The sequence below is a fragment of the Budorcas taxicolor genome, chromosome 2 (assembly GCF_023091745.1).
Source record: "Budorcas taxicolor isolate Tak-1 chromosome 2, Takin1.1, whole genome shotgun sequence".
NCBI lineage: Eukaryota > Metazoa > Chordata > Mammalia > Artiodactyla > Bovidae > Budorcas > Budorcas taxicolor.
In genome coordinates, this window is record NC_068911.1 from 53,146,304 (window position 1) to 53,170,587 (window position 24,284).

Genomic DNA, 24,284 nt, shown 5'->3' on the forward strand with positions numbered 1-24,284 from the left:
TTACAAAAAAAAAAAAAAAAAACTGACAGGAGATAACGTTGAAAGAGGAGCTGGGAATGACTTATTAGACTCCTTTTCCCTTGTTGAAATGATCTTACCTCATGATGGTATTGGGAATACTGCAAAACATTTCCCAGCTTCTGCTTTGTGTCTTTAACTGCCCTTAATATTGTTCCACTTAGAAAACAATCTCAAATGTAATCTGTCCCGACCAAATTTGTCCCTAGTATGCACACTGATCAATACTTACATTAATTTACTAAGTTGTATGACTAGCACAACAGTTCACTCAAGATTTAATTGAATCCTCTGTCCACATTCTGTATATGCAATGACTGTATATTCAGTTTTATCAATAGTAATTCAAGATATCTGCCCCTTTATCTTTAATTCCACTGATAACCATCTGTTCATAATTTTAATCTGATTTGCAACATTCTAGCTGTTAATTCCAATTATAATTTTGTCCTGTCAACATCTCTCCATTTTTGTGGATTTTGTTAGTAGAAAAATCATACAATGTTTTTTTAATGTTTTTCTGGTTTATAAAATCCAAATTTTTCTTTTCTGTAGCATTATCACTCAAGATATATTCTAAAAATACTTTATGGGAAAATAGATATTTGACATGAAAATTTAGAAATGCAGTTCTGTATCTCCCATAGAGGACACCATTGAGCATTACCATATTGTGTTTGCTAAAATCCTATAGTTGAGAAACCTATATAAAAAGTTAAACAGATATAAATATATATTAGCCTATGAAACTCTTTTTAATGTAACAACTAATAACATTCTTGCTTAACTGGTATTCTAAGAACATATCTTGATTAAAATGATAAAATAGATGCTACAAATTATCATTAAAGAGACTATAAAATATGTTATGCAATATAAGTTATTCTGCAAAGTAAGAAAAATGTGTTACTTCAAATGCATAAATTTTAGAAATGAAATGGAAATTAAGGACAATCTATTTCAAGTCCTGCATTTTATGAATCAGGTTCATAAACATAAATTTATTTCCAAAGATTACTTAGATTACTGGCAGTGCTGAACTTAGAATTTCTAGTTTATTGCCCAGTATATAAATACTATTTTTATTCAAGGTAAATAATTACATTTATTGTTCACTACTATGTGCCTAGTATATGCAAAGATATTCTCACAATTTATCTTGGAACTTAACATTACTTATGTATAGAAATCAATTGGTTGAGCATAAATTCCTTAAGGGTCAAGGCTTCTCTAGTTTTTTGAATATCCCTTAGTGTCTAACATAATATTACATACAATTAGTCACTGACTCAACACATATATGCAATATACTCTTGCTTAAACAACTTCTGATGTCAGATTTCAAATTAAATGGGATTTATTAAGAGTGAAGATCCTATTCCTGGTTCACAACTGATGCTTTCTTGCTTTACATGATGGAAGGCACAAGGGACCTCTGTGTGATCTCTTTATAAAAACACTAATCCCTTCCATCATGACCTAATTACCTCTGAAATGCTTCCTAATACCAAAACTTATGAGAGTTAGAATTCTACATCAAGATTTGGGGAAACACAGTCAGACCATAGCATAATCCAACCAACAATTGAATGTTCACATCCTAACCAACATTTTGTATTATCAATTTTTATTCATTTTAGTTGTCGTATCCCCCACAATAGTGCTAATTTGTATTTTTTGATGAGTAATAATGTTGAGCACCTTCTACTATGCTTATTGGCTATATATATATATATAATCTATTGAAAAGTTCCTATACAGACTTGTTTTGCTGATGTTTTCTTTTATTTTAGGTTTAAGGGTTCATTAACAAAAGAAACCACTTATCACACACAATAATTTTTATATTTAATAGATTATTTGACTTAATTTCAGTATGTGTGCACACTAAGTTGCTTCAGTCATGTCTAACTCTTTGTAACCCTATGGACAGCAGCCCGCCAGGCTCCTCTGTTGATGGGATTCTCCTGGCAAGAATAGTGGAGTGGGTTGCCATGCCATTCTTCAGAAGATCTTCCTGACCCAAGGATGAGACGTGTACTCTTATGTCTCCTTCATTGGCAGCAGGTTCTTTACCACTAATGCCACCTGGGAAGCCCAACTTAATTTCAGTATACAATTATTAAAAGATGAAATGTAGAGACAATAGAGAAAAATAATAGCACATACATCCTCAAATTCCTCCATCCAATATCCAGATTTGAACAGTGCAGGGAAGTCCCTTGTTCGCACTAATCTGGAGTACCAGTTGGGAAAAGGTCCCAGGCAGTGCATCCACCCCATTGGCAAGACTTCAAATTGCTGTTTGGGGGGGTTGCAATTGCTTGTACCCCAGGGTACAACCTGATACTGTCACCAGTTTGCACGCAAAAATGTAGCTCTGGTATAACTTTAACTTTTACAATGCTGTTTCTCTCACCTTATAAGTCTTAAGACTTCTTAGGCCTGGGGGTAGAGGGGACAGGGAGGAGCTGGCCAGGCCCTGGGGGTTTAAAAGATTTCAAGACCCACTCCATTTCTTATCTAAAGTGCTGCCTGACTTGCTGTGTTTGCCAGTAGGCTCAGAATGCAGGCAGTGTGCAGGCAGGTCAGAAGCAGGTCAGAGGCCTGATATTGCTGTCCTGCTTCTGAAGCCTGAATTAGACTTCCTCCATTTAATTTCTTTAACAAATCTTTAATCCACTTTTAATTGCATATTTATTTGTAGTTCTTTATACATTTTCAATATATAATCTTAAGATATATGAATTTCAAATACTTCCTTACAACTTGCCTTTTCAATATCTTAATGATGTTTCCTTTGATGAACAGAATTTCTTATGAAATACAGTTATCAGTATTTTATTGTATTTAATTGGTGCTGTCTATATCCTGATTCAAAAATGCTTGCCAACTTCATCATAAATATATTCTCCTGTGTTTTTTCTCCTAGCATTTATTATGTTTTACCTTTCACATTTAGATGGTTGAATTCTCTAGAGTCAATTTTTGTGTATGATACTAGATTGGGTAATACATATTTTTAACGGGGTCAGCTATTAAGACAGTAGAGTGCAGAAAGGTACAAGTATGTAATAAGAAGTGAGTCAATCAGTACACAGCTTCAGTTTGGGTTTGTTATTTATCTTGTTACTTTGCAATGTAATGCATCTTGAAATTTAAAAAATAAGTAAATTAAAATAGTATATAATTAATTCAGTTCTCTCTGATCACCACAAATTGCAATTTTATGAATGTTATAACATGTTGTACTATTTCTTTTCAGTGGTGCACCCAAATCAGTCTTCTACATTGCTCTTAGAAATTGTATTATTTAATGCTTTTGGTCACTTTTCAGAAGCAATATTATGGAGAAAAAAGAGCACTGAACTAGCAGTTTGCTCACTTGAATTTAAGATCTGTATCATTCATTAACTAGCTATGGCTTGTTAAATAGCATACTCATAGTTTTTTCTGTTCAACTCCTTTTTTTTCTGGAAGCAATAACCCACTTCTCCTGGGAGCTACACCTATCCACTCCACCCTTAAACTCAGATATTTACATTAATATTTGCAGTGTTTTGACATATTCATATTTCCTGACCCTTTTATAGAATCCACCAAATATGTGCTAATCTCCTGTAGCTTTTGACTTCAAGCATATTGGTTCAGCGGTGGGACACTTCCCTATCATTTCTGTGTTCAAGCTTTGTGAACCTAGTCCGGGAAGAAAAGTAGTCATACTGTTTTGACTAGGCCCTCCTTATGCAAATTCCTTCATGTCATGTTTCCTTATATCAGCAGTTCCAAGTCCAAAAATTCAAGCAACCATTGATCAGGTAGTACTATAGCATTTATTATTGAAAAAAATCCATATATAAGTGAACCCACATAGTTCAAATCCATATTGGTCAAAGGCCAATGGTGCATATGTATATTTGTGCATGCATTTAAATACATATATATATGGATTCAAGTACTTCATGATATGATTTAGAAGGTATATAGCACTGCTACCAAATATAATTTTCATATTTGCAGTGTCATGAGAAAATAGGATTATCCATTTCATTGGTGATTTTAATGAAGTTTAATGCAAATTGTCATTTATCACTTTATTTATTATTTAAGACTACACTTTAATGATGTATACTGTAGCAATGATCCACTATAGACATAAACGAAATACTCTCTAAATTGTTTTTGATGGAGTATCAGTTCCTGCATTTGTGAACATGTACTGATAACGTTGCTCTTTCCTTCCTGATTCCGATGGCAGCAGCGACTGAGAATGTGCATGCATTCTCTTTTTTTCTCTGCCCATGCTGCATGAACATTACACATTTCCTTCCATTTTTGAATACAAAGGAAAAATAGCCTTTAAGTGTGCTTTTCCATTATTTTTTGCTATGGATCTTTAAATAATTTTGAAACAGGAAGTCTCACTCTTCTCCTGAAATCTGTTTCCTATAGGCTGTAAATGTGTTGATTTATCACTTAAAGTCACTTTTCTGTGAAACTCTCTTGCATGAGATAACTCCCTAAATTGTGGAGAAAAATCGGAGCAAACAACTAGCTATAATGTTAAGGCATTTCTTTTTTCAGCAGTTCTGTTTGCAATCTCATAGAAAATCTGGTTAGGAAATTGTATAAAAACAGAAATATATTTTAAAGGAAACAAAGATGAACATTTGGAGAAGGCAATGGCACCCCACTCCAGGACTCTTGCCTGGAAAATCCCATGGACGGAGGAGCCTGGTAGGCTGCAGTCCATGGGGTCGCACAGAGTCGGACACGATTGAAGTGACTTAGCAGCAGCAGCAAGATGAACATTTAGAAATGTATTTCTGTTTTGAACATGGTAGCAAAGGGAAAGAGGAATCAGAAATTGAAAGTTGCATTCAAGAAATGATAGAAAATTTCAAATAAAAGTAGTTCTGACTCAGAAAAGAATAGTTATGAAAAAGATGTGGCAAATAGAATTGCATATGAAAATGGATCTTAATACATACTTAGTCATGTTGATTAGCATTACCCACGTCTCAATTATTGCTATTTAAGTGTGTATTTTCAAGGCTGAAATATGACCTGTGTATCTGAACATTATTAGCTATATGCATTGAAATTATGTGTGTCTACAATACTGAATGCTAACACACATGTTTTAAATATGATTTATGGAATTCATGAACAGAGATGTATGAGAATACACATTAAGTGTCATAGAATGTCATACATGTCAAAGGTATGCTTAAGATTCCTACTGAATTGTGTATAAATCCACATCAACTCTCTATTCATTCGGTATATCTATGTTTTATATTTCAGACATCTCTGAAATCTTCATTAACATAATGAAGAAAGAACAGATTTTGGGGGTTTCTGTATGTCTGCTGCTTAGCTGTGCCTCTGCCCCTCTTGATGCTATTCCTGTGGAAGGTGAAGAATATACAAACATTACAGGTAAAGTGTTAGAAGCATTCATCCTTTTAATCCAAAAATTAATATATTTTTCTTCTTCTTGAAGAAAAAGAAGTTTTATTGAAATGATACTTTTCCAAAACCTTAGTACAAAAAAAGTCACCTTAAGGAACAAGATCTCTCATTTCTCAGACTGTATATTAAAACCTGAAGTATCTCTGGAAAATTGCAAGTAAAAAAAAATGATACAGATACAGCTGTCTACGAACCTTGATGTCACCTTTGACTGGGAAAAGTGTGAGAAGGAAAAGGAAACAGCAGGCATTGAAGGATTCAGTTTTTCTCTCCTTCCCGTCTTCATATTCCTCAAACAAGAACTTCTCAGATGAGACCAGTGTGAGAATATAGCCAAGCTGGATACCGGGAGATGGGGATAATAGAAGATAGTTCTACTCCCATAAAGTTCTGTGTGTAAAAATAAAATACAGTTGACTCTTGAGCAATGCAGGAGTTGGTGCACCATCAGTGAAGTAAAGCATCCACATGTAACCTATACTCAGCCCTCTGTATCCACAATTCCTCTATGTCTGGTGTTCTGCATGCAGATTCAGCCAACCACAGATCATGCCCTACTGCAGTATTGACTGTTAAAAAAAAAATTTGTATAAGTGGACCCACGCAGACCAAACCCGTGTTGTTCAAGGGTCAACTGTTCTAACCATAAAGCAATAGAACAAGGAGGTGACTGTGTAGTGATCATTATTATAGATTTCTTTCTTTCTTAAAAGTACTATTTTGTGACAAATTAGTAAATTATTGATAGAAACTTCAACTCATTGTTAATAATGAGAGACTGAACAACATGAAATCTTCTATTCATATGTGTGTTTGTGATGTACAAACGATTTCCACAAATACCTTTTTATTTCATCTCTTACGGCTCTTTCGTGTGATTTTGTTCAGTGTACTTCCCTTTGATACAGATTGAGTAAATACCTCTTATGTGTCTGAAACTCTGGTAGATGCTAGGGAAGACCAGATGACTGAGACTGGGTTCTCCAAAATGTCATGATTTCACAAGGAAGACAGGTTATTTCAGTACAGTGTAGTAAGTGAAATGATAGAGGCATGCACAGGGTGCTGCTGTTGATACAAAGAAGAGGGGGCCTCATCTATACTTGGCTGTCTGAGAGTGTGGCCTGGGGAAGTGCAGATATACATCCTACACCACTTCAGCCTGCACCCAAGAATCAGACACTGGGACCAGATTTGAAATCAGCCACAGGTTTGAAGGTCTGACCCAGCTGGACCCATAGATTGAACTCCACCCGCCCAAGAAAGCCTAGCCTACAGCAGCCCCAGCTGACTGGTAGATGAGAAGCAAACCCAGCTGGGATCAAAAGTGTCGGTTACATCCTATCCATGTGTGAAAAGTAGAGGCTTATTGTTATATGCCACTAGAAAAAAATATATTCTTGAGAAATTTTCCTAAAGATGGAATGTTATTTAATAAAGTTAAAAACCGTTATGTGTCTTATCAAAGTAGGAATGTCATCACTATGAGATGAATTCTAATCCTTCATTCTGCTCATTTCTCAAAAAAGGGGATGGCTAAAATTTTAATATTCTGGAGGTAGGTAGAGAAAGAATATGGAGATTAAAGTAAATCCTAATAGGAGAAAAGCAAGCAATCCCATTTTAGGAAGTGGGAGGAGAAAGAGTCCAAGTTTTCCCAGTATTCACCTAGTCCAAGAAGTTCTCTCAGTTAGGCTGAGAAAGTGAATGCCAGTTAATCAGGAGGTTCCTGAAGTTGTTGCTACTGCCACAGTCAGCCAAGAAAACAAAATTAATCCATCAATGTTTAAACCCAAGTTTAAAATATCTGGGTAAATACAGACCAAATCCAGCTGGATAAGAAAAAACCTTGACTGTAAAGCCAGATGTGAAGACCACTTAGCTGACTGGCTGCACAGACTTATGCAGTTTTGTTTTCGTTTTGTTTTCAATTAATCTTGTGTTAGCATGATGCTTTGTCTGTCTCTGGGCTTCCCTGGTAGCTCAGCTGGTAAAGAATCCACCTGCAATTCCAGAGACCCTGGTTCGATTCCTGGATCAAGAAGTTCCCCTGGAGAAGAGATAGGCTACCCACTCCAGTATTCTTAGGCTTCCCTGGTGGCTCAGCTGGTAAAGAATCTGCCCGCAATGCGGGAGACCTGGGTTCGATCCCTGGATTGGGAAGATCCCCTGGAGGAGGGCATGGCAACCCACTCCAGTATTCTTTCCTGGAGAATCCCCATGGACAGAGGGGCCTGCTGGGCTAGAGTCCATGGGATCCTAAAGCGTCGGACACAACAGAGTGATTAAACACAGTGTCTGTCTCAATTTAATTTTGGAGATATCATCTATTACGTTATGCCATGTTCACGCCATCATTTTATAGAAATTCAGTGAAATAATGTACTAGTATTTTATTGAAAAACATTACGAGATTTTATGCCTTCTGTCATAAGTCAATAGTAGACATTTTAAAATTAAGTCAAACAGCAGGGAGGATGAATAGAGAAACTTCTTGATGAAACAAAAATGACAAAAAAATTATGGTGAAAACTTTCTTTAAAAAAAATGCCTGTGGACTAGGAGAGACAAAACTATCAGGGAACATTTAGAGAAAAGCAAGTATATTTCATAACACTCAGAATCAGATGGGCCTAAGTATGCATTTGTAGTTTGTCACATGGCAGCTTTGCAAAATTAGATGAGTTTATATAAACTCTCTGACTCCCAGTATCCTAATCTATAAATAAGTGATGTAAATAACTACAGTCAGATGGCTGTTATATAAATTGCATAAAAGCAGCTGGCACATATCCTAGCACAGAGAAGGCAGAGTACATGTCTGTGTTCTATCTTTCCAGAGAAACCAGTCTTTTAGTGAGAGAGTCAAGTAGCATGTAGACTCCCAGGCAGTAAGTTATCTTAAAGCTCCAGGTTTCCAGACAAATCCCAGGAGGAGGAGGACTCCAACAAACAAGGACTTGACACATCCCCAAATATTACCCTGAGCCCTCCCCTCAATACCCCAGGACCGAGGGGAGGAAGAGTGGAATTGTAATCCTCAGACTGTGAAAAATAAAATGCAAGAAATCAATTATGAACATGATTAAATGTGAACCATAATTCTGTTTATTTCAATACGTCAGATTAATTTCCTGTTACATTGCCTTGTGTGTGTTTTCCAGTTGTATGGCCTTAGGTAGAGCCTTGTCACAGTCAATGCTTTCTTCAAGTCTCAGGAAGGAAAGTTACTCTTGACCCCCTCAGAGCAGCTGAAGTATCTTATTAAACATGCTCACAGCATCTTGAAGTTCTTTAATATTTATATAAGTAAGTCTGAGTGTCTGCATGCGCCATGAAGTGGGGGCGTGGGGCGGAGGTCACTGACACTTAAGCTTCTGTCACACCTGCCATGACAGCTCGATACCAGACATACAGGATCGGCACACAGCTGTTAACTTTTGAAAAGGTTCATCTAAAGTAAAAAGTGAAAACGAGACAGACGTTCATCCAATTTTAGTAGTGGCATGGCTTTGTGTTTAAAGGAGCCCCGTGATCACTCCCCCAATCAGGAATGATGCTGCTCAAGTGGGAGGTCACAAGCTCACTGCACAAAAGAATAAAGAATATTCTAATGCAGGATTTGTGTAAGAAATACCATAAAATTTGAATGGTAAAAATGAATAATTACATAATAATTAGTAAAATATGTTAATCAAATTAATTCATAGTGCTTTCTTTAGGAAATTGCTATAAAACCATTACCTGCTTTCATGTTATGTGGCAGCCTGGGAGGGAGAGGAGTTTGGGAGAGAATGGATACATGTATATGTATAGGTTGAGCCCCTTTGCTGTCCACCTGAAACTATCAGAACATTGTTAATTGGCCCTATCCCAATACAAAATAAAAAATTTTTAGAAAAAGGAATAACAAGAAAAAAAAACTTTTAATTTTTATAAAGTAAAATTTAGAAAAATTTATTGAGTATAAATTGTAAAATTCAATCAACATTCTTGATCTAAATGTCAATTAAGGAATCTCAGTCACACAGATTTGTGACTGTATCACTCAGTTATTAAGAAGGTGTGAGATATCTGATATAAAATTATCTGGGGGTCAGATCTAAAGCCATCACTTAAGAGTGTGAACTGAGAAGTTCATTTGTGCAGTATTATTTTATAATTTGCACAGAGGAGATAAAGATGCCTAATTCAGATGGTTGTTGTGGTTATTAAACAACATAATTGCAAAATGTCCGGCGCACAGTCATCTCCGTGAACCATTTGCTGTCTTTCCTACCCAGACTCTGCTACTCTGCAGAGCAGTTACCTTTTGTGTGTGTGGTGCACTGCCGCCACCTGGTGGCACAATTACTAAATAGCAGGTTGAAAATAGGCTATTATTTCTATCTTTAAAACATAAAATGTAAACTAAAAATTTGGCATGATGATAAAGAACATCACATATATGAAAAGCCAAAAATATTGGAAATTATCAATGAGAAAAACCTGATAAAAATTATTATAAGAAATAGTTCCCCTAAATATACAGTATATGGCAAATCAGGCAATGCTTTCCACATTCTACAGGTGTCCTCTTTAAAGGTGCTTGTCTGAAGAACGGCTGCAATGATTTGGTGTCTGTAAAGTTCCGCAATAACTGTAACTTGGGAATCAGGACCATCATATTATATGAGAAGTGCTATGCTGTGTTGTGCTGTGCTTAGTCACTCAGCTGTGTCCGACTCTTGGTTACCGCATGGGTATAGCCTGCCAGGCTCCTCTGTCCATGGGGATTCTCCAGGAAAGAATACTGGAGGGGGTTGCCATGCCCTCCTCCAGGGGATCTTCCCAACCCAGGGATCGAACCCAAGTTTCCCACATTGCGAGTGGATTCTTTATCATCTGAGCCACCAGAGAAGCCCAAGAACACTGGAGTGGGTACCCTGTCACTTCTCCAGAGGATCTTCCTGACCTGGGAATCAAACCAGGACCTCTTGCATTGCAGGTGGATTCTTTATCAACTGGGCTACCAAGGAAGCCCTAGGGATTTCTGAAATAATGGAATATACCTCTACAATTCACAATGTCAGAATACTTGTATTCTAGCTCACTTCTCAAAATTATTGACATACTTCTGAGATCTGATTATAAGATCAGACATTTATAAAACTGATAAGTCAAAATTTGGTCAGCCCTATCTAGAGTAGATAAACATAAAATGATAATTCAGTGACACATGGTGAGCCATCTCTTAGTCAGATGTACCACATAGTGTCTTTGATGCAAAGCCTTCTAACTTCTCACAACTTTCTAACAACTTGGAATGTCAAGTATAAAATTATCAGTCTTCAAGTAAACATAGGAATATAAATAACATTCACAATTATATAAAAATATATTACTCAGAAAATGCTTTCACTTATTTTTGAATTTGAATTGACAATTGTTAACTTCAGTGATAAAGGGAAACTATATATTTTTTAATAAGTCATTTTTTGTTTATATACAGTTATATATAATACTCTAAAATGCTATTATATATTAATTTCTATAGAAAGAAGTTCTTGTGTGTATAGTGTAAAAGAGAAAGTCACTCAGTTGTGTCCAGCTCTTTGGGGCACAAAGTCTCTTTGGGACCGTATAGTCCATGAAATTCTCTAGGCCAGAATACTGGAGTGGGTAGCCTTTCCCTTTCCCAGGGATCTTCCCGACCCAAGAATCGAGCTGGGGTCTCCCGCATTGCAGGTGGGTTCTTTACCAACTGAACTACCAGGGAAGCCCTTGTGTGTTTACTTTAAGAAAATAAATTATTTGGAATTTATAATAAATTACATAAATTTTCATAATTAGGAAATAGTTTAATGAAGTAAGATGTATGCACACATAAATGAACGTAGATACCCTGTTAATTTTTTTCATAATGCTTGGAGTCATGTACCAGCCCTAATATTGTTGCTTTTAAAGACTTATTTTATATGTAAAAAATGATGCAACTATTGATTAGGGAGATATCTCTATGACTCAGTTACATATTGGTCAACTGGTACAAGTTTAAGCAACAGTAAGAATCTATTACAAATTTCAACATTGTCCCTTGATAGTTGGTTAATAATCAATAAAGTTCGTAAGATCTGTTTGGTGAGTTTATATATTTATCTACCTTTTGGATAACTTTCATAGTTTCTTATATTAGCCTGTTCTATTATTGTTGTACTTTTTCTTCAAATTAAAATGTATTAAAAAGGAAGTGAAAAGGAAGTAACATTATTACAGTGTTGATGAAGGATTATATGTTGTTCTTTTATTTTTACCTTCTAGATGCTGAGTTGCTTCCAGTGCGATCTGTACATTCATTTTGTGCAATGAGAGCAGATGATGGCCCATGCAAAGCAATGATAAAGAGATTTTTTTTCAATATTCACACTCAACAATGTGAAGAATTTATTTATGGAGGATGTGAAGGAAATCAGAATCGATTTGAAACTCTGGAAGAATGCAAACAAAAATGTACAAGAGGTAGGTTTTTGGAGACACTATCATCCAGAAACCTTTCAGGTTATTCGATTTAATCATAGATTTGATCATTTTAGAAAAAAAAAATTTAAACTATTTTAACATTAGAAGGAATTTTTTTTTTTACTTTTTCAACTTTAACAATTATTGTTTTTCATTTTTTGTATCAGTTATTATAAAATACATTAAGCTTATTGTCCTATACACTTCTCCATGATGAAGAGGGAAGCAAATCCTTAAGTGTGCAGAACAGATTTTATATCTGCAACAAATTAAGTGTAATTCCATCTCTTTAGGGAGCTATGAGTTCACAAGAAATAAATCATTATTCACAGTGATTTAGACTTTCCTTTTTCAACATGATGATGTCATAGTTGTTTCCATATCAAGATAATGAACTAATCCATTTTGTGGTTCTCAGTAGTTAGTAATTAGAAAATTATAGAAATATATATATATATGTATCTAAGAGTTAAATCCTTCTCTTTGGAACCTTGGAATAATGTAGAAAATGTTATCTCCAGTGGCTTATTAAGACCTTACTGAACCTGACTTTTCATATTTTACTAAATTATAAGTATTAAAAGCACATCACATTCTGTTATTAAACTTAATTTAATGCTTTTATTCTTTTAATTATATTAAAACTTTTTAAATTCTACAAATTACAATGTTTTATGTGGTTTTCTCTCTTTAGACTAAATTCTGAAAAATTACTTGTCCAATTTTATCTCAACTTTATTCTTCTGAATTGAGAGCTACTTGAGAGATAGAAAATCCTGAGTTAGCCTTATTTCCATAGTTTTTAGACCCAGATTTCTGCCTTGCATGTTCTTAGAGTTGAATTACTGTGTAAGTCTATAGAGAGTTTCTTTACTTAACACTGGTGTCTTGTTTTTTGCAAAGCAGGTGGCTTAGCATTTTCACACTGATAATGCTTTCCCAAACCGCTTTTACAAAGCAGCCTTGGCATCATGATGCTCTTGGCTTGTGGGAAGAATCTCAGTGTGGTGAAAAGAAAGAGCTTTTCTCCCCCTATGATTGTTGTATGCTCCTGAGCTGACAGAAAAGAAATGATGTGAATGTATTTCTTTATTTCAGAGCACTTATTTCCCTCTTCTTCTCAGTAGATGTGCTGGAAAATGTTGCTAGCACAGATTAGGCAGTTCGGTGTTTCTCTCTATCCTGTACATTTGGTTTTGTGATTGCCTGGTCATTTTCCATCCATCACAGATTTCTATACCTTTTCCTCTTCCATACCTGCCAAGTATCCTTTTGCATTGAGTATTACTCAAACTCAGTACCTTGGCTAGAGGTCAGGTTGCCTCATTCTTTGTAATCCTCACTTTCTCATGTAGCAGCCTACTTATTTTCATCAACAGGACTATTTCCAGAAACACATATCTATTTAGCATTTATAATTTAAAAATCTCTTATTTCACCATTGTGACAAGTTACCTTTTTCTTCAGAAATTAATCAAATATAATCATTTTGTTCTTCAGTGAGTTTCCTGTTGTAATATTTTTTCAAATACTATAGTAATATAATTATAATAGTTATATTACTATTATATACTATAATAGTTATATTACTATTATGTAATATAACTATAATAGTTATATTACTATATAATAGCTAACTACTACCATAGTAATATAACTATATGTCCTATGCCCCCCATCTCCTCATTATTTCTTCAAATGTCATTGACAATATACTTGAATATCTGAGTGTTTTATATAATAAGCTACAGTTAAGAATATAGCTGACATATAGAAAAAGAATTACTAAACTTTAAAGACATTACCTAAGGAGAATATTCCATCTTCAGCTATGATGGAGTAACTGGAGCTGAATTTCTCTCCTAATGTAAATAACTAAAAACTGGGGGGGGAAATGTATGAAGTAATGTTTTTATAGACAGTGATCAAAATGCAGTACATGATTGTGATCTCTGAGGGAAGGGAAACAACTGAGGTGAGGTTTCCAGTCTCTCCAGTGTTCTGCATGAAGGTACTTCTGCAAAAAAGCAAAGTGGCTGTCTGAGGAGGCCTTACAAATAGCCGTGATAACAAGGGAAGCGAAGGCAAAGGAAAAAAGGAAAGATATACCCATCTGAACACAGAGTTCCAAAGAATAGCAAGGAGTGATAAGAAAGCCTTCCTAAGAGATCAGTGCAAACAAATAGAGGAAAACAATAGAATGGGAAGGACTAGAGGTCTCTTCAAGAAAATTAGAGATGCCAAGGAAACATTACATGCAAAGATGGGCTCGATAAACGGCAGAAATGGTAGGGACCTAACAGAAGCAGAAGATATTAAGAAGAGGTGGCAAGAATACACAGAAGAACTGTACAAAAAAGATCTTCATGACGCAGATAATCACGATGGTGTGAAAACTCACCTAGAGCCAGACATCCTGGAATGTGAAGTCAAGTGGGCCTTAGAAAGCATCACTATGAACAAAGCTAGTGGAGGTGATGGAATTTCAGCTGAGCTACTTCAAATCCTAAAAGATGATGCCGTGAAAGTGCTGCACTCAATATGCCAGCAAATTTGGGAAACTCAGCAGTGGCCACAGGATGAAAAGGTCAGTTTTCATTCCAATCCCAAAGAAAGGCAGTGCCAAAGAATGCTCAAACCACCACACAATTGCACTCATCTCACATGCTAGTAAAATAATGCTTAAAATTCTCCAAGCCAGGCTTCGGCAATACATGAACTGTGAACTTCCAGATGTTCAAGCTGGTTTTAGAAAAGGCAGAAGAACCAGAGATCAATTTCCCAACATACAATGGATCATAGAAAAAGGAAGAGAGTTCCAGAAAAACATCTATTTCTGCTTTATTGATTATTCCAAAGCCTTTGACTGGTGTGGATCACAATAAACTGTGGAAAATTCTGAAAGAGATGGGAATACCAGACCACCTGACCTGTTTCTTGAGAAACCTGTATGCAGGTCAGGAAGCAACAGTTAGAAGTGGACATGGAACAACAGACTGGTTCCAAATAGGAAAAGGAGTACGTCAAGGCTGTATATTGTCACTCTGCTTATTTAACTTCTATGCAGAGTACATCATGAGAAACGCTGAAATGGAGGAAGCACAGGCTAGAATTAAGATTGCCAGGAGAAATATCAATAACCTCAGATATGCAGATGACACCACCCTTATGGCAGAAAGTGAAGAGGAACTAAAGAGCCTCTTGATGAAAGTGAAAGAGGAGAGTGAAAAAGTTGGCTTAAAGCTCAACATTCAGAAAAACTAAGATCATGGCATCCAGTCCCATCACTTCATGGCAAATTGCTGGGGAAACAGTGGAAACTGGCTGACTTTATTTTTCTGGGCTCCAAAGTCACTGCAGATGGTGATTGCAACCATGAAATTAAAAGATGCTTGCTCCTTGGGAGGAAAGTTATAACCAACCTAGATAGCATATTGAAAAGCAGAGACATTACTTTGCCAACAAAGGTCCATCTAGTCAAGGCTACGGTTTTTCCAGTGGTCATGTGTGGATGTGAGAGTTGGACTATAAAGAAATCTAAGCACCGAAGAATTGATGTTTTTGAACTGTGGTGTTGGAGAAGACTCTTGAGAGTCCCTTGGACTGCAAGGACATCCAACTAGTCCATCCTAAAGGAAATCAGTCCTGAATATTCATTAGAAGGGCAGATGTTGAAGCTGAAACTTCAATACATTGGCCACCTGATGTGAAGACCTGACTCATTTGAGAAGACCCTGATGCTGGGAAAGACTGAGGGCAGGAGGAGAAGGGGATGACAGAGGATGAGATGGTTGGATGGCATCACCCATGACTCAATGGACATGGGTTTGGGTGGACTCCGGGAGTTGGTGATGGACAGGGAGGCCTGGCATATTGCGGTTCATGGGGTCTCAAAGAGTCAGACACAACTGAGCGACTGAACTGACCTGAACTTCTGGACCATAGTATAAGAGGGAAGTACAAGCATAGCACACTAGTCTCTCTGGTAAAGGATGTAGAGATTGGAGACTGGTAAACTGATGTGGCTAGGTTCTGAGGGACAGTATGTGAAACAGAATGGACATACAAAGTGAAAAAGCTAAAAATTCTGGATAAGGGTCCCATTGAGTTTGTTGCTGAATAATAAAGCTGCATGTACTTGATGAAATTCCATGAACTGAGAACGTAATTAAAGAGATTTGTAAGTGGAACACCTCCCAGAGCTCCCACAATTAAGAGAAATTTTGCATTTAATTTAATACTGGAATGAAATTAGACCTAGAGTAAAAGCTACTTAACTCCTGCCATAGTGCAGGTTAAACCAAGCCTTAAAAATTCGTTATTAACTACTTGCCAAAAAAGCACTTCTTTAATTGTTGTGCTCTGTCGCTCATTTGTGTCCTATAGACAGCAGTGACCAGGTTTGCAACCCTATAGACAGCAGCACACCAGGCTTCCCTGTGTTTCACTGGCTCCCGGAGCTTGCTCAAACTCTTGTCCATCAAGTCAGTGATGCCATCTGACCATCTCATCCTCTGTAGTCCCCTTCTCCTGACTTCAGTTTTTCCCAGCATCAGCTTGTTTTCCAGTGAGTCAACTCTTCACATTGGGTGGCCAGAGTATAGGAGTTTCAGCTTCAGCATCAGTCCTTCCAATGAGTATTCAGGGCTGATTTCCTTTAGGGCTGAGTGATTTGATCTCCTTGCAGTCCAAGAGACTCTCAAGAGTCTGCTGCTGCTGCTGTGGCATCACAAATAAAAAGTATCAATTCTTCAGCACTCAGCCTTCTTTATGGTCAAATTCTCACATCCCTACATGACTAATTTAAAAAAAATATGGTTTTTTGACAATATGAACCTTTGTTGGCTAAGTAATATCTCCGCTTTTTAATATTCTGTCTAGGTTTGTCATAGCTTTTCTTCCTAGCAGCAAGCGTCTTTTAATTTCATGGCAACAGTCATCTTCTGCAGTGATTTCGGAGTCCAAGAAAACAAAATCTGCCACTGTTTTCATTGTTTCCCCATCTATTTGCCATGATCTTAGTTTTTTGAATGTTGAGTCAGGTTTTTTCACTCCTCTTTCACCTTCATCACGAGGCTCTTTTAGTTCCCCTCCGCTTTCTACCATGAGGGTGGTGTCACCTGCATATCTGAGGTTATTGATATTTCTCCTAGCAATCTTGATCCCAGCTTGTGCTTCATCCAGCCAAACATTCCACATGATGCACTCTGCATCTAAGTTAAATAAGCAGGATGACAATATACAGCCTTGACATACTTCTTTCTCAATTTGCAACCAGCCCGTTATTCATGCCTAGTTCTAACTGTTGCTTCTTAATCTGCATACAGGTTTCTCAGGAGGCAGTTAAGGTGGTCTGGTATTCTCACCTTTTTAAGAATTTCCCACAGTTAGTTTTGATCCACACAAAGGGTTTAGCACAGTCAGTGAAGCAGAAGTAGATGTTTTTCTGGAATTTCCTTGTTTTTTTCTACGAACCAACTAATGTTGGCAATTTGACCTCTGGTTCCTCTGCCTTTTCTAAATTCAGCTTCACATCTGGAAGTTCTTGGTTCAGTAGTATGGAAGCCTAGCTTGAAGGTTTTTGAGCATAACCTTGCTAGCATATGATATGAGTACAATCGGGCAGTAGTTTGAATATTGTTTGGCATTGCTCTTCTTTGGTATTGAAGTGAAACCTGACCCTATCCAGTCCTATAGCCACTGCTGAGTTTTCCAAATTTGCTGAGATATTGAGTGCCTCACTTTAACAGCATCATCTTTGGGGATTTGAAATAGCTCAGCTCGAATTCCATCACCTCTACTAACAGTGTTTGTAGTAATGCTTCCTAAGGCCCACTTGACTTCACACTCCAGGATGTCTGGCTCTAAATGAATGACCATACCACTGTGGCTATCCAGGTCATTAAGACCTTTTTTGTATAGCTCTTCTGTGTATTCTTTCCACCTCTTCTTAATTTCTTCTGCTCTGGTATGTCCATACCATTTCTGCCCTTTATTGTGCCCATTTTTGCTTGAAATATTCCCCTGGTGACTCTAATTTTCTTGAAGAGATCTCTTGTCTTTCCCATTCTGTTATTTCCCTCTATTTATTTGCATTGTTCACTTAAGAAAGCTTTCTTATCTCTCCTTGCTATTCTCTGGAACTCTGCATTTAGATTGGTGTATCTTTCCTTTTCTCCTTTGCCTTTCTCTTCTCTCCTTTTCTCAGCTATTTTTAAGACCTCCTCAGAAAACCATTTTGCCTTCTTGAATTTCTGTTTTCTTGGGGATGCTTTTGATCACCACCTCCTATACAATGTTATGAACCTCCATCTATAGTTCTTCAGGCACTCTGTCTATCAGATATAATCCCTACAATCTATTCATCACTTCCAGTGTATACTCATAAGGGATCTGATTTAGGTCATACCTGAATGGCCTAGTGGTTTCCCCTACTTCCTTCAAGTTGAACCTGAATTTTGCAATAAGGAGCTGATGATCTGAGCCATAGTCAGCTCCAAGTCTTGCTTTTACTGATTGTATGGAGCTTCTCCATCTTCGGCTGCAAAGAATATAAACAATCTCCTTTCAGTATTGACCTTTTGGTGTGTCTTTGTGCAGAGTAGCCTCTTGTGTTGTTGGAGGAGGGTGTTTGCTGTGACTGACAGTAAAACATTATTTGATGGAAGACAATAAAATCCAGCAGCCAACAGCATAATATTCAAAAATATCTATATCCCCCCTTCCCAGAATACTAAGCATTCAAAGATGAAGCAAATTTGATCCATAATTAGGAAAAAAGTACTCAATTCTAACAGACAAAGATGACAACATTAGTCAACAAGAAATTTAAAATAGCTCTTATAAATATGGTAAAGGATTTAAAGAAAACAGGAACGTAATAAGGAGAAAAGTAGAATATATAAAAGTGAAGTAAATGCACTTTTTTGGTTTTGGAATGAAAACTGACCATTTCCAGTACTGTGGCCACTGCTGAGTTTTCCAAATCTGCTGACATATTGAGTGCATCGCTTTAACAGCATTATCTTTTAGAATTTGAAATAGCTCAGCTTGAATTCCATCACCTCTACTAACATTGTTTGTATTAATGCTTCCAAAGGACCACTTGGGAGAAGGCAATGGCACCCCACTCCAGTACTCTTGCCTGGAAAATCCCGTGGACGGAGGAGCCTGGTGGGCTGCAGTCCATGGGGTCGCTAAGAGTCAGACACGACTGAGCGACTTCACTTTCACTTTTCACTCTCATGCATTGGAGAAGGAAATGGCAACCCACTCCAGTGTTCTTGCCTGGAGAATCCCAGAGACGGGGGAGCCTGGTGGGCTGCCGTCGATGGGGTCGCACATAGTCGGACATGACTGAAGCAAATTAGCAGCAGCAGCAGCAGCAAGAACCACTTGGCTTCACACTCCAGGATGTCTGAAAAGCACAATATATAAATAAGAAATCCAAGTCATCATTCTCAGTTTAGTTGTCACTCAGTCATGTCCGACTCCTTGTGACCCCATGGACCACAGCACGCCAGGCTTCCCTGTCCATCACCAACTTCCAGAGTTTACTCAAACTCGTGCATGTTGAGTCGGTGAGGCCATCCAACCATGTCTTTCCTCTGTCATCCCCTTCTCCTCCTGCCTTCCATCTTTCCCAATATCAGGGTCTTTTCAAATGAGTCATTTATTCGCAGCAGCTGGCCAAAGTATTGGAGTTTCAGCTTCAGCATCAGTCCTTCCAATGAGCACCCAGGACTGATCTCCTTTAGGATGGACTGGTTGGACCTTCTTGCTGTCCAAGGGACTCTCAAGAGTCTTCTCTAACACCACAGTTCGAAAGCATCAGTTCTTTGGTGCTCAGCTTTCTTTATAATCCAACTCTCACAGCCGTACATGACTACTGGAAAAACCATAGTTCTGACTACATGGACCTTTGCTGGCAAAGTAATGTCTCTGCTTTTTAATACTCTGTCTAGGTTTCAATGGTCTCCTAAATAAAACAAAATTTCAGCTTCAAAGACTTGAAATATAAGATATAAATCATATTTCTTCTTTAACTTCTATCGATTGTTTCTCTGAAAATTGTCACGTTCTATGGATGAATTTCTACAGTTGAGCTTCTATAGTTGAATTTCTTATAAAATAAGAATTTCACCAGATATACTTAAAGTATGTTATATATTACAGAAGAAAAGATCAGTAAACTTGATGACAGAACAATAGTAACTGTTCAAAATGAAGCACACCAAGTGCGAAATGAGCAAACAACAAAAAATATTGCCCAGTAACCCATGAAACACAGTCAAGGAGTCTGTCAAAATGTATAATTGGAGTTCTGGCACTTGGGACAGAAGATATGCAAACAAGAAATTGGCAAAGAATTATTCACATTTTTATGATATCCACATTTCATTTGATGAAAACTTTAACTTTCAGAACCAAGAGCCTTGACAAAATCAATAAAAGAATGAATACAAAGAAAAAGAAAGCCATGTCAATGAATCACGTTGCTGAAAATTGTGGCTAAAAAATAAATCATAAAAAAATAAAAATTATACATGCCAGAACAAATACCAAGAGAATACCAATTTCTCATGAAGAAAAAATTCACAAGAGAATAAAATGGAACATCTTCTTTAAGGAGCTAAAGGAAAAGATAAACTGCCAATTGGTAATTTAGATCTACTAAAAATACCCTTATGATGGAGATAAATAATTTTTTCAGATTATCAATATTTGAGAAAATTCATTGCTAGCAGACTTGCACTGTGAGTAATTTTAGAGGATTTAGAACAAAAATAGGAGGGTGAACATATGAGATTACTGTTGTATGGTTCTGATACTACAGGTGAAAGTGGTATAAATTATTTGAAGTCAAATTGCCATGAATTAAAGATGCATATTAAAAGTCCCAGAATAGTCACTAAAAATAAAAGAGATATAGCAAATTGACCAATAGTGAAGGTAAAATTGTTATTAAAATATTCAACTAATTCTAAAAAATATCCAGAAAAACAGGAACTGAAAACAGATGTAAAGTAGAAAACAAAGACCTAAGGATTTTTATGCGACCATGATTATAACTACATTAAATTTTAATGGTATCATCACTCAAAGAAAAGGCTTATAGTAGACAATATAAAAAACTAATCATGAACTAACTACATGTTGTCTACAGGAAAGACATTTTAAAAATATGGACACAGAGGTTAAAAGTTAAAAGATGAAAAAAGATACACTTTGCAAGCACAGATCATACGAATGATTAGTTGAAGTAGACTATAGGACTAGGAATATTGGCAGAAGAAAGGGGAGATATTTTATAGGAATGAGGGTCAATTAATCAAAAAGTCATAACACTCACTGTCTGTGTGTATGCTTCAACTGTAGAACCTGAAAACTTTCAAAGAAACAATTGATAGAAGTTAAAGGAGAAATATGATTTATATCATATTTATATAATATATGATTTATATCTTTGAAGCTGAAATTTTGTTTTATTTGGGAGACCATTGAAAATTATGACTTATAAATTGCCATGCCTGAGAATAAATTCAAGCCAAGTATTTCAGAGAATAGGAATTATAAATGTGTTCAGTTTGATATGTATCCTCAGCTGTCCTTTTGCAGATAAAGGTGGTTTATCAGTTGTTTCCAAATATGTATAGTTTTGTGTGGCGTATTTACCACCGTAATAATAGAGACATAGTAACAAAGTTAATAAGGTAGAAAAAGTTAAAATATAGTTTGTTTTTTGGTTTCTAGACACATGGCTTTCAAAATGGTTGTCTTTTGGTTTAGTTGTTTTTTTCCCATAGCCTGAACAAAACAGGGCTCCCCTAGTGACTCAGTGGTAAGAATCCACCTGCCAATACAGGAGACGTGGGTTCGATCCCTGGGTCAGGAAGATCCCCTAGAGAAGGACATGGTACCCCACTCCAGGATTCTTATCTGGGAAATCCCATGGACAGAGGAGCCTGGTGGGCTACAGTACAAAATAGTCAGATAAGACTTAGCGACTAAACAACAACAGCTAAAACAACATTGCATTTAATTATTAGTTTTCAAAAAACTAAGTGTATAAAGTGTGGAAATTAAAAGAATTAGATGAAAGAGATCAAATTCCCATTTAACTATTTAGCCAGTCCACCTCTGCAGCAGGGTTGGCTGTTTACAATTAAATCATAGACTATAAATTCCTAAAACATCTTTAAAGGCTCTAGTAAGTATGCTGATTATACTTATACCAGGGGGCTTCCCTGGTAGCTCAGCTGGTAAAGAATCCACCTGCAATGCGGGAGACCTGGGTTCAATGGCAACCCTCTCTAATATTCTTGCTTGGAGAATCCTCATGGACAGAGGAGCCTGGTGGACTAGAATCCATGGGGTCACAAAGAGTCAGAAATGACTTAGCGACTAAGCACAAGTATGCTGTTTATATTAATTACTATTTTATTGACTAGACTAACTGTGACTTCTGGTTTTTCATAAGGATTTACATGGGAATTTTCTCCACAAGGAATTAAAGAGTATGTAAATACATTTTCCATTCTCTTAATTTTTAACTTTGTTATTTTATGTTTTATTTGTTTGGAACAGTGAACACCTACCTAGTAACAAGAATAGTCTGCCCATAGAGTCTTTTCCTGTCTAGTTAGAAAATTTCTAGGCTGACTTCAACAATTAAGAAACATTAAAAGTTACTGTTCAGATTTTACCCTTCCTGTTCCCAACAGAAAAGAAAAAGAAGAAGACAGAATAGGGCAAAAAATATTTTTTTTACAGTTGTTAAAATGTATACAATAATTATCGCAGGCTTCCCTTGATAGCTCAGTTGGTAAAGAATCTGCCTGCAACGCAAGACACCCTGGTTCGATTCCTGGATCTGGAAGATCCACTGGGGAAGTGATAGTCTACCCGCTCCAGTATTCATGGGCTTCCCTTGTGGCTCGGCTGGTAAAGAATCAGATAACTGTGAATTAATTTTAATATTACTAATGAAAAGTTAAAATGTAAATTCATATATATTAGAATTCAAGGAATTATTAAAATAATTAATAAAATATACTGCCATTACTTCTTATACCATCATTAATAAATATTATGTTCTGTATAAATCTAAGAAAATATCTTTGATAATTAGCTGTAAACCTTATCTATGTTTTCAGACTATAAGTGGCATAAAAATAAACTGTATGTCCGTGGCTGTTCTCAGGATTCTTGAGGATAATTTAAATATACCTATAATACGAATGTGCTAAAACACATTATTTGAATTGGTTACACATATACCAGATGAATTACTCTGACTTAGGATGAAACCAGCAAGGAAAAAGTTCTCTTTTAATAATGTATAAACATTGAGATCAAGTATCTCTACGACTCTTGTCAGTAGCACTCTATATTCTTTCCCTCCTTTCATAAATTAAAAATATGACACAATAGTTGCACATTATATTTTAATGCAAGCTTACTGTGACAGTCCACTATCTAAAAACATTAACTAGAAGTTGGTTGTTTACAATAAAAAAATCAGATTTTAACATTTAAAATACAATTAGAATTTCACACACACACACACACAGAACTTTTTTAAAAAGAGTTTTGAATAAAACATAGTAAAGCTCAGAAAAGAGTTGAGCCATGTCACCTTATCACTCATAGACATTTTACTGTCCAGAGAATAACCTGACTGGTCACTGGCTGAAAGGGGTATCTAACCAACTCATACTCATATTCATTGTCTCTGACCTCTTCCCCCCACCCCCGACCTTTTACGACCTTTTATGTCTCTCTGGCCATCCAAATAGTGATAAACTGCCTTATCCAAAGCTTTTCTGTATAAAACAAATGATTATATGAAAAAAAAAGTTTCCTTATGTTTATATGAACAAATTAAAACTGTATATATCAATTTGAATTTCATTAGCTATCATTTAACTTAAAATTTAGATTCCATACTTGAAATACAGTGGGTTAAAGACAAGTAGCGGTGGAGTAACTCCAATTATTCTATGAAATTAAACCAAAAATGACATCACAGGTATCTTTTGCTTCATTCCTCCTCTGTATTTGGAAATAATAATGAAACTTATAATTGGATTAAGATAATTGGCAGCAGAAGGAATCAGGAAAGGAGGTAATTCTGGTTCCTTTCACCTCTACTCCCATTCCTCTGTACAAATGACCTGTTTCTACAGGCCAAGTAGGCTGTTTGAATTACTTTCATATTTCACATTATTTTAATAAAGATCTATTTTAACCATAGATATTTTGAATAGCAAATTTACTTCACCATGAATTAT

At 36.3% G+C, this 24,284-nt stretch overlaps 1 protein-coding gene across 1 annotated transcript in view; it reads left to right on the forward strand.

Annotated features, from left to right (window-relative positions):
- The first annotated feature begins 5,331 nt into the window (after nt 1–5,331).
- TFPI (tissue factor pathway inhibitor) overlaps nt 5,332–24,284 on the forward strand; it is a 42,645-nt gene continuing 23,692 nt past the window's right edge. Inside the window, exons 1-2 of the mRNA XM_052636147.1 lie at nt 5,332–5,460; nt 11,794–11,991. Of these exons, the coding sequence (XP_052492107.1) occupies nt 5,352–5,460; nt 11,794–11,991 (307 nt within the window). The 5' untranslated portion in view covers nt 5,332–5,351. The remainder of the gene's footprint in view (nt 5,461–11,793; nt 11,992–24,284) is intronic.